General features: G+C 31.0%; 1 protein-coding gene across 1 annotated transcript; it reads left to right on the plus strand.

Moving 5' to 3' along the window:
- The first annotated feature begins 89 nt into the window (after positions 1 to 89).
- On the plus strand, positions 90 to 15,868 carry LOC143073164 (heme A synthase COX15-like). Its single transcript, XM_076248503.1, has 10 exons — positions 90 to 249; positions 2,935 to 3,021; positions 4,247 to 4,410; positions 4,629 to 4,751; positions 5,798 to 5,990; positions 10,317 to 10,484; positions 11,120 to 11,201; positions 11,769 to 11,923; positions 13,022 to 13,135; positions 13,907 to 15,868. The coding sequence occupies exons 1-10, from the start codon at positions 187 to 189 to the stop codon at positions 14,036 to 14,038; spliced, it is 1,281 nt and encodes a 426-aa protein (XP_076104618.1). The 5' UTR covers positions 90 to 186; the 3' UTR covers positions 14,039 to 15,868.
- The last annotated feature ends 2,374 nt before the right edge of the window (positions 15,869 to 18,242 follow it).

Raw genomic sequence — 18,242 nt, forward strand, 5'->3', positions numbered from 1 at the left:
ATGGTACATTGTGATTTCTGATTTCTAATTGGGAATCAGATAAATTATTATTTCTTAATCTATGGAGTGTTTGACAGTAAGGACAAAAGATAGTAAGCGCAAGATTGACATTGATTATAAATAAATCCTCAACTTGCATAAGACAAAATATACAGTTATATAAACTTTCTGCAAGCTTAAGCGAAAATGTTTAACAGTTGCCTCCAAAAAAACTTGATAAAAGGTTTTGTTCATGGCAAAAGTCATTCGGTAAGTGTAAAAGTCTGCACATCGAAATTAATTAACCCTCTTCAGTCTTGTTGCTTGTAGTTTTTTAGGGTTGCATTTCATAATATGCCAGAAAATACAACCGCTTGACGTTTGTGATGTGACATGCCTAACAATGACGTCTTTTGATATATGTCCCTTGTGACGTGACATGCCAAACAATGACATCTTTCGATATATGACGTCATGCAGTAATGACCGTTACATTTGAGAGCCATTGTAGAAACATATTACACTTTTTTAAATTTTCGGTCTTTTATTTTAATAGAGGTACAGCAGGTATCGGGACTGTTCGCCCTAATAACATGTTCGCCCTGGGTACGTTCGCCCTGAGTTCGTTCGCCCATAGAGTCTGCTCGCCCTACTTAAAAAATATTAATATTCATGATCAGGGCATTTAAGTTGAATAAACTTATTCAGATATTTCTATGGTATATATTCTTGAAATTTATGGAAACAGGGAAATATTTAAAAGTGTATGGCTTGTTTAGGATCATTAAAATTGTTCAATGACAAAATAACTCGGATCACTGATTATTGTGATACTAGTCTTTTGATGGATTATTAATAAAAATCAAACGTGTTGTTTTGATAAAATATTCAGCTGGAAATTAAAAAAAACAATAATGTACGAACTGTAAATCATGAAACATGTATGTTTACATGTTCATTTAGTATTATACTCTGAAAGTAGTAATCATTAAAGAGAAATACATTGTATTCCAGTATTTTACTCTGTAAATCAAAGAAAAATGATAAATTGATTGCGGGAATATAAATATTCTGTCAATTTTTCAACAAACTTTAACATATTTTGTTCAAATACTTAAAATTATGAAATCAGAACAATTAGAAAAAAATAAAAATCAGGGCGAATGGACCCTGGGCGAACAGGAATCAGGGCGAACAGATACCAGGGCAAACGTGAATCAGGGCGAACGGACCCGGATTCAGCAACGATGAGAAGCTAGCATAAATTAAAACATGGACATATGTTTCCCTCTGGCACAGTCGGTGTGGACACATGTGTCCCTGCAGCAGCAAGTGGGTTAAACCATTCGCCATGTTCAGAGCAAGCGGTTTTTTCAAGGATTTGTATACACTACAAATTCTTGTTCACATTCACAATTAATTTGTATGGTTCACTACTACTTCTACTACAGTTTGAAATGAATTAGGACTCTTATACTAACTGAACTGGAATCCAATATGCCAATCAGTCACATGTAATAACAGTCGATAGTAGAAGGAGATTTTACCTGCACGATTTATCGATTACCCATAATATGAGGCAGACGCTACCTCTGAAAGGGGATGAAGTCCGTATCTATTACATTTTTTAATTCTTACACATTTTAATGTTAAAAAAGAAACCTGAAATACCGTAACAATTCTGCTTTTGGTTCTGTTGTTAATCATAGTCTCATGACAACATTGGAATTTTTTAATTTTTTAAAAAATTTTTGTAATTGATTTTTCTACTGTTTTAGGGGACTTCGTCCCCTTATTATAATGCCTTATTTTTGTGTCTGTCCCATGTCAGAAGCCTCTGGCCTTTGTTCCATAGCCTTGTGTGGTTTTTATACGACGGCAAAAACATTTATTGGTATCAGGCGGTCGTTGTCGTCAATTTTTTCTCATTTCAGATTTCAGAAATGAAAAAGAAAATTTCTTCTTTTCTCATTTCAGATTTCAGAGATGAAAAAGAAAATTTCTTCTTTTCTCATTTCAGATTTCAGAAATGAAAAAGAAAATTTCTTCTAATATTTTTTTTTTTTTTTAAAAGGGGGTCCATTCCCAACAGCATAGTGTATTGCACAAAAGCAAACAATTGAATACAAATTAAAATCATATAACCAATTTTAAGTTCTTTGAGTTTGACTACAGTTATTCTGTGTCAGAAACCTGTTATGTGTCAAATATTAAATTACAATCCAAATTCAGACCTGTATCAAGTGTGTATATTGTGTCAACTTTTGCCCCAACTGTTCAGGGGACCTCTGTGGTTGTATCCAGCTGTGGTCACTGAAGCATTTTATTTTAATTGTAGTTTATTTATATGTTTAAGAGTTTAGTATGACATCCATTTTCTCTGAACTAGTACACATTTTTGTTAAATGAGGCCAGTTGAAGTCCTGGGTGCAAGATTTTCTCCCTGTTTTGAAGACCCATTGGTGGCCTTGTGTTGTTTTTATTACTCTTTGGTCAGTTTGTTGTCTCTTTAACATATTTCCCATTTTCATTTTGAGAATCTCTATTTAGTTATAACTGTAAAACTACATGACTGTGATCGCTTCAAAGTCACCACTTCCTCAAAAGAGACATATATTTCCCAGATATTACAAGACAGTGAAAGAACAACAGCCTGAAATATCCTAACAACTATCTATAAGTCTGAAGCCAAACAGACAGATTTGGAGGACAATGATGAATTCCTACATTTGCTAGATTTATGAAACTTGTAAGCCAAATATCTATTTCATTCATTCACATACCATGAAATGGAATCTTTAATCTTTAAAAGCATTGATTCTCTGTATTTGTGGTACTTCATTGTATATCATAAACTTATGTTGGAAGCCAAAAACTTCAAGTGTTATTTTTTTCTTTTAATAATACAACCAAAATGATTTTACTGAAAAAATTTATTTCCTTTATTTTTTTCAGACAATACTACAACTTTGTACCAGACAGTTAAGAACATGCAGAAATCCATATCAAATACTGAACAAAGGAAACAAGTTGACATCTAAAGTATGTAATTAGTCTGGCAGTTAATTTATTTGTTAGATATGCAGAGATTACATGTTCAATGTACAATTTATAAAGAGATGTACAAGTAAACATGCTAGTGAGAAATGTATGATCTCCCTCAAACCTCCGTAGCTATTCTTACCTAGGCTCACATTTGATTGTTTATGACTACATATTTGTTTTTATGTGGTTATGAAAAAATGGGTTCATGAACAATGATGAAGCAGTTGTACGGTGCTTTGGTTTGTCTGAAGAAAAAATAAGTTTTTGGTGGGTTTCCAGTTGATCAATTAATTAGACAGAAATTGAAATTTATGCTCATTATCACTAAATAAAGCTGAAGGTTGATAGGTGAGGGGTCAAAATCAATGACAATAGAATTTTTTCATACTTTGGCAAAATGTAGTTTATATCATACTTATTTAAAAGATATAACTTAAAAGGGTGGTGCAAAATTATCAGAATTTGAATAAATGATAGATGGAAAAACCTATTTTGGTGTGAATAAAAAGAAACTAAATAAATAAAGGGAAGATAGCTTTGTTATTTGCTTTTATAAGATAAAAAATAAAAACATGAGGTCACAGAATTTGTTTTCTTGTTAAAAACAGAATAGGTATTTTTAATTCCCATTCATTTATTAAAGTACATTTTCTGAGTTATCTCCCTTAATTGCTGAATTTGAAAGAACTGAATCAAACATGAAATAATCAGTTTTATTACAGAGGTCAAAATGATATGGTGAAACACATAATTTTCTATATTCAGTTATTTTAGATAAAAAAATATTTTTGCATTCTATTGTATAAATTGGCATATTTTATTAAACATCTATGCCAATTGTGTTTTGCTTTTTACAATCCAAGATGGCAGAAGACACCTAGTGTGCATGAAGATGGTTATTATTGGGACAATAGCAAGAATGCTAATAGGAGCTCAATATAATGTTTTCACTTAATTTTACATGGAGCCTTTTTTTTTATTCAACCTCTTTTTTTTTGTATAGGATAAAGTTTATTTATAGAAAAAAATAGCGAAATCCAATATTTAGAAAAAAATTATTTAGACCTGCGAGCCCCCTTAAGTGGAAATAAAGAGCCCAACAGAAGTCATATTGTGATATTTTGAATTCTTTTTAAGTGAAATTATTTTTTTGATGTTGGAATCACTTGAAATTATATTCACAATAAACATTTTGAAAAGTTAATAATTTTTTATTCAACAGTTAAATCTTCCATTATCAAGACTGATTCAACCATTAAGACAGACCACTACTATATCCAAAACAAACCCAGAAATTCCATTACGTGCTCAGAAGATAGTTGGAGGATGGTTGATAGGCTGTGCTGGCATGTGTTTTGGCGCTGTTATATTGGGTGGTGTAACACGGTTTGTTCGTTTATTACTTCATAGCATTTAAAATAAAATTGCTGATGCATCTTTATTTTTATTTTAATGATAGTCATTTTTATCCATGTACAAATGTACTATTATTTTTCTACTGAATTTGTGAAATATATGAACAAGCTCCATGAATTATATGATAATAAATAAACACAATAATTTCTGAATTTACTGTACTTGATAGTTTTCATTAATACTTGTAGATTAACAGAATCTGGGTTATCAATGGTTGATTGGCGCCTGTTAAAAGACATGAAACCCCCACAAAATCTACAAGAATGGGAGGAAGAATTTGAAAAATATAAACAGTTTCCAGAATATAAATAGTAAGATTCTGATGTATTGAGCAACCACACATTGTCTTGTAATATTACATGAAATATATTTATAGAAAGGGTTTTAAACTGTTAGTAAGGTTAGGACAGCCAATCATTTCCATGATGATCAGATCACTATCCTGTTTATGTTAAGGGTTGATTATTGATAAAATTTATATCACTCGTTGATAATTAAATTTTTACTGCAGTCCTAAAAGCTATTTTTTAGTTTATCAATACATACACAATCTATGGTTTTGGATGATTATATAAAAAAGTGTTCTTATGTTCTTAATTTAATAACCGGAAAATTTGAGGTAGATCTAAACATTTGATTTTTACAACAACAACAAAATGTATTGAAGAGCTGGCTTTCAATTCTTTTTAAGAAAAATCTATCTATAATACTAAAATAATGAGGTCCAATTTGTCAGCCGTCATGGGGTAAAAACAACAAATCAAAGAATTCAACTTTATATATAGCTAATATAGGACAATGGTGTTGATTAAAAATTACACCACTCCAGAACCTTTTGTTTTCCACATAATTAGTATTGCCAATAATTAACAAGTTCCGGTTCGAATCCAATACTGATACCAATAGTATATATATTCACCTGTTACCTATTACCTTATCTGTACGTTCCGCATCTGACAGGCTCACCACCAAACAGTGTATTTAGGATTTTGCTATATATACGGGTCATAAAAGTTAATCACAGGATTGACACTACTAAATTCAATAATTGTCACAAAGAATTCAACTTTATTTATAGCTAATATAGGACCATGCTGTTGATTAAAATATACTCCATTCCAAACCCTTTTGTTTTCCAAATAATTAATATTATCAATAATTGATAAGTTCCAGGTCGACGGGTTCAAACAAAAAGATTTTGAAAGCATCGGCACGACTTTATCAGATGACAATAACAATACTAAAATAAAGTTTACACATAGTTATATACTTTAATTCAGTCACGGACCCGCGATTTCACGTGTTTGTTCTATTAAGGTACTATATTTCTGAATAATTCATGTTTTCTGTTTTACAGTGTAAATGCACAGCATGAAATGAGCTTATCAGATTTTAAGTTTATTTTTTACATGGAATATGGCCATCGAATGTGGGGTCGGTTAATAGGATTGGCATTTCTTTTACCTGGTGCATATTTTCTAAAGAAGGGATGGATTTCAAAAGGAATGAAGCCACGTATGTTAGCATTAACAGCACTGCTTGGATTTCAGGTATGTGTTTTGTGTACCATGGATTCAAATAAGATTTTACACAATATCTGTCAGTTTAAGAGGACTTGAAAGTTAAGGTTTATTTAAACAATCAAATTCATACCAGAAGTCATAACATAAACAAATTTGTATTAAGGGCATACGATACAGTTTTGATCCCGTATTTACATTTTGATAAACATTTCCATATAGACTATTTTTTACCTGATTAAATCAAATATGTAATAAAAAATATACCTTCATGTGCTACTTTTTGAGTAAAATGAGGTCGAAATTTTGTATATTTGCTCAAAATTCGGATTTGTGGCCGTATTTTCACTTTCGAAAGAAAGCCATAATTTTTTTGTTTTAAAAGATAAACACAAATTGTTTTTTGTTAAATAATTTGTAATTTCTGTATTTTATAAGTATCCTAAAAATTTATACATTTTTTATTCAGAAATAACTCATATTGTAACGTTCCCGGTTTTCTTGTCAGGATATACAGAGGTTCATGAAACAAAATACCTTAATTATTATATACAATAAGTAATACAGCAAGGTGCATTCATTACACCAAGTTTAATAAAAACAACTCTGCTAGCGCTCAGTGCAAGTAGATCTACTTGGTGCATGGCATTACTTGTTGCAGGAAAATCTACTTGGTGCACTGCAATTAAATACTTAGCATAATCGGTGCGTTAAATATCATCACCAAGTACTCCTACTTGGTGCACTGCATTCATATACTCAGCATACTCGGTGCATTAAATATTATCACAAAGTACTCCTACTTGGTGCACTGCATTACTTGGTGCAGGAAAATCTACTTGGTCTACTGCATTCAAATACTTTCACCAAGCAACTTTACTTGGTGCAGCAAATCTACTTGGTGCACTGCATTATCACCAAGTGCTCTAACTTGGTGCAGCAAATTCTAGTTTAAGAGACTGCTAACTGCATGGAGGTTTTTGGAGAGAAGCTCACTGTAGGAACATGCGTTCCGTATTTTATACAACATGTGACGTAATACACAAGTTATTCATAAACAAGAACACGTAATGTTACATTTGGCGCATTATACTGAAACTAAGTATAAACAAATACAAAATGAATTATAACACACATAAATAGAGTCGATATATAGATTTAAAGAATTCAGTATATAATATAATGCCACAAGCTTTTTCTTCTGTAAAATACAAATCAGAACACAACAACGGACATCTGCGTGTATTAAGTGTGGAACGGAGACCACAGTAAAAATATATCAGCTCTCAAATCACTGGGGCGTAACAATATTCATCAAATGTTCATGAATGTAGAAAAAAACATAATTTTTTGCTGTATATTTATCAAATTTAAAAAAAATTGCACTATTTACGTTTTCATGAAAATTGGCACACATACTCTTCTTACGTAATCAAACCAAATGGCATTTTAAAACAGAGGGGTCCATGAACTCGTTTTCAAGTGAAATAAGTTTGAATGATAAAAATCAGTCGAAAACTGAATCTTTTCCCAATAAGTCATAGCTTGACGTCTTGAAAATAACAATTTACGTTAGCAACGTCATTACCTCCCCTGTTACTGTATCAAATGCCCTTAAAGGTTTCACAGCTTTTATTTCATGAAATGACTTTCTGTCTAATATGAAGACACTTGCACACACGCATATATATATATTACATAGTTAGTAAAGCACAAATTGACTTCTAAAAAATAAATTTCTACATATTTGAATAAAAGTTTGATTTTTTATACGACCGCAAAAATTTTAATTTTTTGGTTGTATATTGCTATCACGTTGGCGTCGTCGTCGTCGTCCGAATACTTTTAGTTTTCGCACTCTAACTTTAGTAAAAGTGAATAGAAATCAATGAAATTTTAACACAAGGTTTATGACTACAAAAGGAAGGTTGGGATTGATTTTGGGAGTTTTGGTCCCAACATTTTAGGAATTAGGGGCCAAAAAGGGCCCAAATAAGCATTTTCTTGGTTTTCGCACTATAACTTTAGTTTAAGTGAATAGAAATCTATGAAATTTTGACACAAGGTTTATGACCACAAAAGGAAGGTTGGGATTGATTTTGGGAGTTTTGGTTCCAACAGTTTAGGAAATAAGGGCCAAAAAAGGGCCAAAATAAGCATTATTCTTGGTTTTCGCACAATAACTTTAGTATAAGTAAATAGAAATCAATGAAATTTTAACACAAGGTTTATGACCACAAAAGGAAGGTTGGGATTGATTTTTGGAGTTGAGGTCACAACAGTTTATGAATTAGGGGCCAAAAAGGGGCCCAAATAAGCATTATTTTTGGTTTTTGCACCATATCTTTAGTATAAGTAAATAGAAATCTATGAAATTTAAACACAAGGTTTATGACCATAAAAGGAAGGTTGGGTTTGATTTTGGGAGTTTTGGTCCTAACAGTTTAGGAATAAGGGGCCCAAAGGGTCCAAAATTGAACTTTGTGTGATTTCATCAAAAATTGAATAATTGGGGTTCTTTGATATGCCGAATCTAACTATGTATGTAGATTCTTAATTTTTGGTCCAGTTTTCAAATTGGTCTACATTAAGGTCCAAAGGGTCCAAAATTAAACTTAGTTTGATTTTAACAAAAATTGAATCCTTGGGGTTCTTTGATATGCTGAATTTAAAAATGTACTTAGATTTTTAATTATTGGCCTAGTTTTCAAGTTGGTCCAAATGGGTGTCCAAAATTAAACTTTGTTTGATTTCATCAAAATTTGAATAAATAAGTTCTTTGATATGCCAAATCTAACTGTGTATGTAGATTCTTAATTTTTGGTCCAGTTTTCAAATTGGTCTACATTAAGGTCCAAAGGGTCCAAAATTAAACTAAGTTTGATTTTAACAAAAATTAAATTCTTGGGCTTATTTGATATGCTTTATCTAAATATGTACTTTGATTTTTGATTATGGGCCCAGTTTTCAAGTTGGTCCAAATCAGGATTCCATATCAAGTATTGTGCAATAGCAAGAAATTTTCAATTGCACAGTATTGCACAATAGCAAGAAATATCTAATTGCACAATATTGTGCAATAGCAATTAATTTTCAATTGGAGTTATCTTTCTTTGTATAGAATAGTAGTTGATAATATATGTTGGAAATTTGCCAGACATGACTATGATGTCATTTTCTATTTTTATTTGCCAATAACTTTATGTACATAACTTCATTGGAAATTTGCCAATATAAAATGTTGCTGATGAAGCTTTTTTTCCTTATCTTATCTAAAATGTTTTTAGATAATGTATGTTGGACATTTGCCAGACATGACTATGATGTCATTTTCTATTTTTATTTGCCAATAACTTTATGTAAATAACTTCATTGGAAATTTGCCAATATAAAATGTTGCTGATGAAGTTTTTTTTATTGTTTTATACAATAAACAATGTATATTCACTTTTACTACCAACCAATCTTTACCATTCAGTGATAACAAGCACTTTATTTTACATTTTAATATTTTATGATGTATTTAAAAGAGTAGTTATTGTTGCAAACTCCATTTGAAATTTGAATTGATATCACTTTTGGAAAAAGGGAAACGGGGATGTGAAAAAAAGGGGGGGAGGGGGGTTTAAATTTTTCTCATTTCAGATTTCATAAATAAAAAGAAAATTTCTTCAAACATTTTTTTGAGAGAATTAATATTCAACAGCATAGTGAATTGCTCAAAGGCAAAAAAAAACTTTTAAGTTCATTAGACCACATTAGTTCTGTGTCAGAAACCTATGCTGTGTCATGATCAACTATTTAATTTTAGACTTAAAAAGTTTGAAGAAGAAATCTTTAATTGATTTGTAAAATCTTGACATTTGTTTTGTGTAAAAAAAAACCATGTAATGTCAAAAATTTGATCACAATCCAAATTCAGAGCTGTATCACGCTTGAATGTTTTGTCCATACTTGCCCCAACTGTTCAGGGTTCGACCTCTGCGGTCGTATAAAGCTGCGCCCTGCGGAGCACCTGGTTAGTACTGTTTTTTTTGTACAAATATTTTTATAAGGTTGCAGATCATTCAATTTTGATTTGTAATATCAAATGTTTTCAGCACTTATTTAGGGGGAATCCTGAATAAGATTCTTGATATATGGTCTTATCACAACTTCAGCCTCAGCCCCTATAGATTTTACAAACCCTTTATAGATCAATTTGGGGTCAGTAGCAAACCATATAACTTATGTTATCAGAAGAAGTTACAGATTGAGTTTAAGTTTCAATATGCACATGCAATACCCTCAGATTTCTTGTTATACTAATTGTATACTGATAAATGTTTGGTATAAAGATCTAATTATATTATCTAGGGATTTCTTGGATGGTATATGGTGAAAAGTGGTTTAGAAGAAAAACAGAAAGAAACAGATATTCCTAGAGTTAGCCAATATAGATTAGCATCTCATCTTGGTTCTGCCTTTATTTTATATTCATTATTTCTGTGGTCTGGATTTACACATTTTCTTCCTTATAATAAAGTAAGTTGAATATTTTTATTTTTTTTAAAACTTATTTTGATATGATTTTGAAGAAAAAAAGGCAGTATATTTTGTGACTAGACATTATTATATTGAAATGAGGGCATTGAACATAGAAGATTTTGGATACATTTTAGATATGGGCATTGAACAAAGAACATATCTCATATGACATATGACATTTAAGGTATGAATCTTAGTAAACACATTGAGCATTAACATTTGGAAATAAATTTTTGGTATAGAACAAATGTTTACTATGGCATTAACACTTGAATGATATAACACACGAAATATGACATTAAAATAAAATCATTGGTATATAGACACAGTATGAAATTGAAAAACAAAGCATTTGAACAGTTTTGACTTTGAACAGATGTAAGAGGATGGCAAAGCACGTTGATTACAGACATTACTATAAGATAAAATGATAGAACAATTACTATTAAAAAAAGGGAGAGGTAGTAACTTAAAACAGATTGAACACATCTGTTAACTACTTTGATATAAAAGAAATGTCACTTAGTGTGAAATACACAAGGTACTAGTTTTATATACATACTGATTTTTTTTTTGAGTAAATTTTGAAAGATTTTCTATTGACTTTTAATGAGAATTTGACTACATTTTAGATTGAGTTTACTAAGGAGATGAGAAGAATCAAAGGAATGGCTCATGGAATGAAAGCTTTGATATTTATAACAGCTATTTCAGGTACAATATAAGTTCTTTAAAAATATGTATGGAAAGCATGTATTTTCCTTCTTCAGTATGAGTACTAAAATGAGACATCAGTTTCTATGTAAGTTTAGCTGTATACTCAGTAGTCAGTACAATAGAACTTGTAGTTCTAATTGGATATAGAAAACAAATTTGACTTTACAAGCCTTTTTTTTGGACGATCAATGCATTTGAATGGGGACATGTAATTGGAACCCCCCCCCCCCCCCCCCCTTTTTCCTGGGTTAGGAACCCCCCCTTTTTAAAATGGCTGGATCCGCCCCTGCTTTAGATACAAAATAAACTATTTATTGATTGAAAAATCCTAAAGAGATATGAACAAAAAAGGATAAAAAATGTGTGTTCGCTTTTGTTGATGTACAGCATATAATTTTCAACAGAATTGTTGGATTTTGTTTCTTTGTTTTCTTTCAAATTACATATGATAGGGACATAAAGAAAGAATATCACATATTGATATTAAAGGACAATATCTATTTTAACAACATATTGATAACTACATCAATAATTATGTACACAATTACACATATCTTTTCACAGGAGCTTTTGTAGCAGGGTTAGATGCTGGTTTAACATACAACTCATGGCCTAAAATGGCAGACAGATGGATTCCAACTGATATGTGGAACATTGATCCTAAATGGAAAAATATTTTTGAGAATCCTACCTTTGTTCAATTTAACCACAGACACTTGGTATGAATTATTAGAATTATTTTCAAGTTAAATAGGTATTTACAGCAATAAACTGTTAATCAAGTTCGCAGAAAAATATCAATTAAGAAAATATAATATTATTCATATTTTAGTATTTGATAGGAGTGTCAGTAACTGACTTTTGCATAAAATTATTACATTTCTATTTATTGATATTGTAAGATATTAGAGTGATATGGTAAATAGCAGTTGATATAACAGTATCTATCTATTTAGAAAAATAAGAGTATTGAATTGATTGGATTTTGTTTTATATGTAGTTTTCATGTCTACAAAAAAGTTTGTTTTGTTTCAAAAACTTCTCAAACCTATACTTACTTGCTATGTTATATCCAACATTTATAATGGTTATGACAAGTCCTTGTCTACGGTAATACAAGTTTTATGTCACCAAGCTTCATGTAGAACTTTTTTAGAGCTGAGCAAGGTGATACAGGCATCGGCAAGCATGATAATTTGCATTTTACTGTACACTCTTTGATTTCGTAAGCAAATCTTTATTATTTTTCATTTGACACAAAATTTTAGACAAACCACTGATTTAAGGATGTACTTAGGTGAAATTAAAAAAATCAAGAAGTTAAAATTGATACCACATTCTAAAAGAGCACTTGTTAAGGAACAAAATAAGCTAAAAAATTGAAAGGTCATAGAACTCCTTTTCGAGATAATTGAGTTTTCAGAAAATGGCGGGGAAAGGCTGGTTCAGACTTTTACCTTACATTTGCATTGATTTATTTGGGTCTAAAATCGAAAGAACAAAAACCAAGAATCTGCTTAAATTTTGGAAAATGGCCTTTTATGAGCTATTAAAGTCTTTTATGTAAAGAAAAATGGGTGTTATGGGGCAAAATATTTTACCCTGTATTGATGGAAAAAAAACAAGGAGTCCGAACATTTAAGACCAATTTCCAAAACCTCACCGAAGTTCATCCTTAAGTCAACAAGGGGTTTCGTTTTTATTTCCCTCTAGATCTTCTTTTTCATGTTTAAATGTATTGTCAAGAGCAATTCTGTAATTTAACAACACTTGAATTTATACGAGGCTGATATATGTTAGTTATTTGTTAAATGCAGGCAGAAAGTACAGTGCTATTGATAGCAGGATTTTGGTGGATGTGTCGTAAAGCTCCCCTTCCACCCAGAGCAAGAATGGCAGTCAATGCATTACTTGCAATGAGTATAATACAGGTATGCTATGAGTATAATACAGGTATTTTTATTGTGTTTAGTAATTATTAGAGAAAAAAAAATGTGTATGTAATTTGTTGATTTATCTAGAATAAAAAAACATTCTTCAAAATTTTAACAAATAGATGACAAATATCGTCAATTTTTTTTTTATTAAAACCACATGATCGTCTTTAAATGCAGAGCTCCTCTAAAGGATGACTGGGGTATAGAATTTGGTCACATGGACACCGTATAGAGATGAGAAATTATCTGTATTGCTGTGCAAGATGTTTAAATATCTGGTTGAAATAAGTATGCAAAATCTGACAAGTCATGAACAAGAGTATGATGAGTGCTGTATACACATTAAGAACTCCTGCAACAACTATTTGATTGTCCATGTAATACTCAATTTATTGGCCATTTCAAACAAATGATAACACCTGTTTTTGTAAAGAGGATATTTATTGGAGTGTAACGGGAAGTTTTCCCGTAAAGATTTATAGGTTATTATGATGGTACATTTAGTATGTAAATTCTAAGCAAAATGATCAGAAAGAGATTGTTATTTTACTAAAAAGTGTTGAAATAATGGAACATTTATATTTTCTCGTAATTCCTCTCTATATTGTGTAATTGGGAGCCTACACTATCATTTAAGCCTGGAAATGCCACTGTATGTAGATCTCATATCCTTTCTTTAGCTGCCCTTGACAAACATTGGACGTATCAATATTTGTACCTTTTACTTCTTACTACTTGAAATAACATGCTCTGATTATTTTGTAGGCATCTTTGGGAATTACAACATTACTAACATATGTACCAACACCAGTGGCTGCTACACATCAATCTGGATCTCTGGTCCTACTGAGTATCGCTGTGTGGTTAACACACGAATTAAGGAGGATACCAAAGTAAAAAAGAATACCAAGAACTCAGATCTCAAAAATTGGGAAAAATAAAAAACAGCTGGGAATCTCTCCAAGGGAACATTCTATGTTTGATTAAAATTTTAAAAAGAAACATAAATGTAGGCGTTGCTTTTATCAATGGCGCAGAAAGATTGTTGTAAAGACTAATAAAAAACATTTCTCTGAGGAAACATGTTACTATTTTAATGTGTATCGGTATATATAGGTTATCCTTGATAGTACAGCCTGCAATGTTTTTATAAATTTTATTTCATTGTTACATTTATTTTCGATACTTTACATTTATTGTTGTTTTGCACATGTTTGTTTTAATCTTCTAAGCTTACAATACCCATTAGGACCAAATTGACCATGCTTGACCTAAATCAAAATATAGACAAACAACTTTGAAGCTTTAGGTCACCATAATAGAAAAGAAAGTATGTTGCTTATACACTCAAGCTTAATGATAATTTTCTTTGCTTATACAAGTGCTATTTTGTTCTATTAATGTGGACACCTTTGATATCTGAATTATATTATATTAAATTTTGTGTTCTTTATAAGAAATTTTTGTTTAGAAATGTATTAGCATCTGTGATATATCTTATGTCTTACGTTGTAAGCCCTGTCCCTGACCTTAATTGTCAGTATTTCAGAGGCTTTATGAAAGGAGAGTATTGCAGGGTGTAAATTTTCACTTATAGGGTGAAACAACTCATTTCAGAAGATAGATATATATTTATTTCAAGGACAATACATTTGTAATGGCATGAAATGTCTAAATGAGTCCACAGTCTACTACATTACTATGTTTTAAACATAATTTAGTGGTTGCAATATAAATCAGTCTTCTTTTGTATGACACATATAGTCATTGATCAGAGTGCTGATAACTATGAAGTTTAAAATTTAAAATGAAGTCATCTATCTTTTTGGCAGATTTGCCAAGTGTACAAAGTATAAGAGATTTAAATTTTTTTGAAAATGTTTAAAAGATGTGAAAATAGCTGATATAAACTGTATTCAAAATGTTCAATTGGTGGCACATATTATTATATGCTTATATTGTATGTAGGTTAAATAATGTGACATAATAGAGTTTTCATTTAGATGTGTAAATTCATAAAATTTGTAGTTGGGTTTTTTTTTTTTGCACTTTCATGCTAATAAATTCATTGAAAGGGGTCTCATTAGGGGGTTCTGATCCCGGATCCGGCTTACTGTTTTGTCAGAGTCCCTTATCCGTTTTATACTATGTATGTAAGCAATTCTCATTTTTTTGTAATTTCCCATGTCCCGCTAGACTTCATTTCCCGTTTTCACGGCACAATAATTTGACTTTCACGTGTCACGCTTACAAAAAATTGGCAATCCCGCATCACGCTTAAACCCCAATGAGACCCACATTGAAGTCATTCCATTCTTACTATAAAATGTAGATTTTCTTGTAGATTATCAAATTATTTTTATGAAGACTTGCTTTATTAGTATTTTGCTATTTTAGAATATTTTTGAATGATATGTTAATGTGTAGCAAATGCAATGTTTTCACTATCTACTATTAAACTATGTTAGTACTTGAAGTATGGGGGAAAAAAAATCATGGAATTAATAGTTGTTTTAATGTTCTAAAATCATGTCAGATTATTTGTTATGTGGAAAATTTAGAATTATAAATTAAATCATTTTTTTAACAAAATATTAAAAACTGAAATCCACAAATAGAACTTTTAGTAAGAGCACATTACTATCCATTGTATTACATAGTTTATAGGAAGCTGGTAAAAACTTTTTATGGAAGTGACTTATTTTGAAATAAACAAGTTGAATTATAGGATTGTCTTGTTTTATGTTAGCCTGTAATTCAGTTGGGGGAGTGTTGGCAATATTTCCCTCATTAAAAAATTATGATTCTCAAACAACTTTAAAACGTTTAATGATGTTTCTGATATATAAGAAAATTTCAGGATTAAAATTAAACTTCTTTTTATACAAATGCAAAATCTTTATGGTTGATGGTGATGTCGTCCCTTCAAAGACATTTGGTTTCATGACAATAACTTGAGCATAAGTCTGGATCTCTATGAAATTGTACCACAAGGTTTCGTACTACAAAATGAAGGTTGGGACAGATTTGGGCAAAAAAGCATTTTTCTTGTTTCAGGACAAAAACTTGTGAATAAATGTATGGATATCTATGAAATTGTACCACAAAGCTACATACTTCAAGGGACCTCAACTACTGTGTCACTAGCCTGTTTACTCTTAGGTTGTGAGTTTGAATACCATACATGGCAGGTGCACTCGACTTCAATCTTAATTGACTATGATTGACACTTTTCCTACCGTAGGCTGTGGTTCTCTCAGGGAACGCTGGCTTCCCCACCAATGGAAACTGACTGCCACAAAATAGCACAATAGTGTTGAAAGTGGTGTTAAATACCAATCAATCATCAATCCATACCTCAAATTGATATTGGCTTTCAAGGTTCAAACATTTAGGAATAAGGGGCCAGAACATGATGTTAACCTTGTAGTTTTTTTGGATATTGGACTATAATAACAATAGGTAAATGTCCGATTTTAAACTTTTCAAGTTCTTAGACCACATTTATTTTGTGTCATAAACCTATGCTAATTCAAATATTTAATCAAAATCAAAATTCAGAGCTGTACTAAGCTTGAATGTTGCCTCAGCTGTTCATGGTTGGACCTCTGGTCATATCAAGCTGTGACCTGCAAAGAATTTTATTACCTTTAAGATTAAGACATTATAAAGTGGTCATGAACAAATCTAGAGAAAAAGGATCATAAAAGAAGACTGTAGTTGTTTGGGCATTCTATTTTGTTTTCTTTGATATTTGGCACAATTTTTCATTGACAATATTAGTACTTCTGCTTAATTTATTGTTCAATTTTGTAGGTACAAATGCAAGTGGTTAGTGGGGGCTGGTTTTAATGAGACTGAATTTTGAATACCATTTATTTAGCACTGTTTTTCTGCTTATATCATTAGTCTCAACTGAACAAGATACAATGTCACAGAATCATGGGCTCAACTCAAATGAGTCATGTTTTTTTCTCTCAATAAGTTGAATAAGAAGCTGAACTGATATCATCTGTTTTATCGTTCCTGTCTTTATGAAATGAGATTTGCTCAGAAATTGAATAACAAAGACCCAAATATGCATTAGTTCAACTGCATTTAACCAACTTGTTTTCCTTCAAATGTGGAACTTGAGGGTAAATTAACTTGGAATCTTTATTGTGTAAATGAGAAATAAAATATGAAGAGTGGATATGTGTTTAGAATCCAGTGGCAAGTATTACATGCCTATCAGGATGAGAACATGATGATGTAAAATGCAAGTTCAAAATGTAAGTCTACACATTATTTCAGTTTTAAAACAACCAGTCTTTTATCTTACTCCTAAATAGTACAAATACATGTACTAATTTTAAAGAATGTGGTTTGACTTAGCTAGGGATCTTTGGTAAACTTTAAGAGCATTTACAGGCCTGGAACACCTAAAATATTATACAAAATCTACACACCTTTTTTCCATTTTTTCAGGGAAGGGTTAAAATTATTAAAGAAACAACACTGGAATTACTCTGTTAGCAAAACAGATATATTCTGCCACCAATATCAGTCTTGGAGAATTAAAAAGGTACAATTATAACATGAAAGACTGCATGTTACAAATGCATCTCCTTGGTCTGTTAAAAACTTTAAAAAAAGATTTGCATTTGAAAATGTAATTTCTGTAGAAGAAGCACAATAGGATATAACCATCTCATCTGTTTCTTTACATGTATATACAAGCAAAACTAAGGTGATAGCAATATTTCTTTTATGATCCATCTATGTGTAATTCATTGAAATAATTAAACAACCTGGTGTTGAGATGACAAACTATTGCACTTAATATATTTAGGTCAACACTCAAATTCAAAGTGGCATAACACCTTGAAAAACAAGACTGCACACAATGAAATGTCTTGCCCTCTTTATAAGCCATTTATTTATATTATGTCAATAGTCCTAAATATAAAGCTTTATTACAACTATCACCTTAATTTAACACAATCCAACAAAATGAGGTCATGGTAAGATAAACATACATGTACAACTTACAATCATTCCATTCACCAAATATGCTTTAAATATAGTTAATAAAGAGATTGACCGATGAACCATGAAAATT

This window comes from Mytilus galloprovincialis, chromosome 4 (genome assembly GCF_965363235.1).
Source record: "Mytilus galloprovincialis chromosome 4, xbMytGall1.hap1.1, whole genome shotgun sequence".
NCBI lineage: Eukaryota > Metazoa > Mollusca > Bivalvia > Mytilida > Mytilidae > Mytilus > Mytilus galloprovincialis.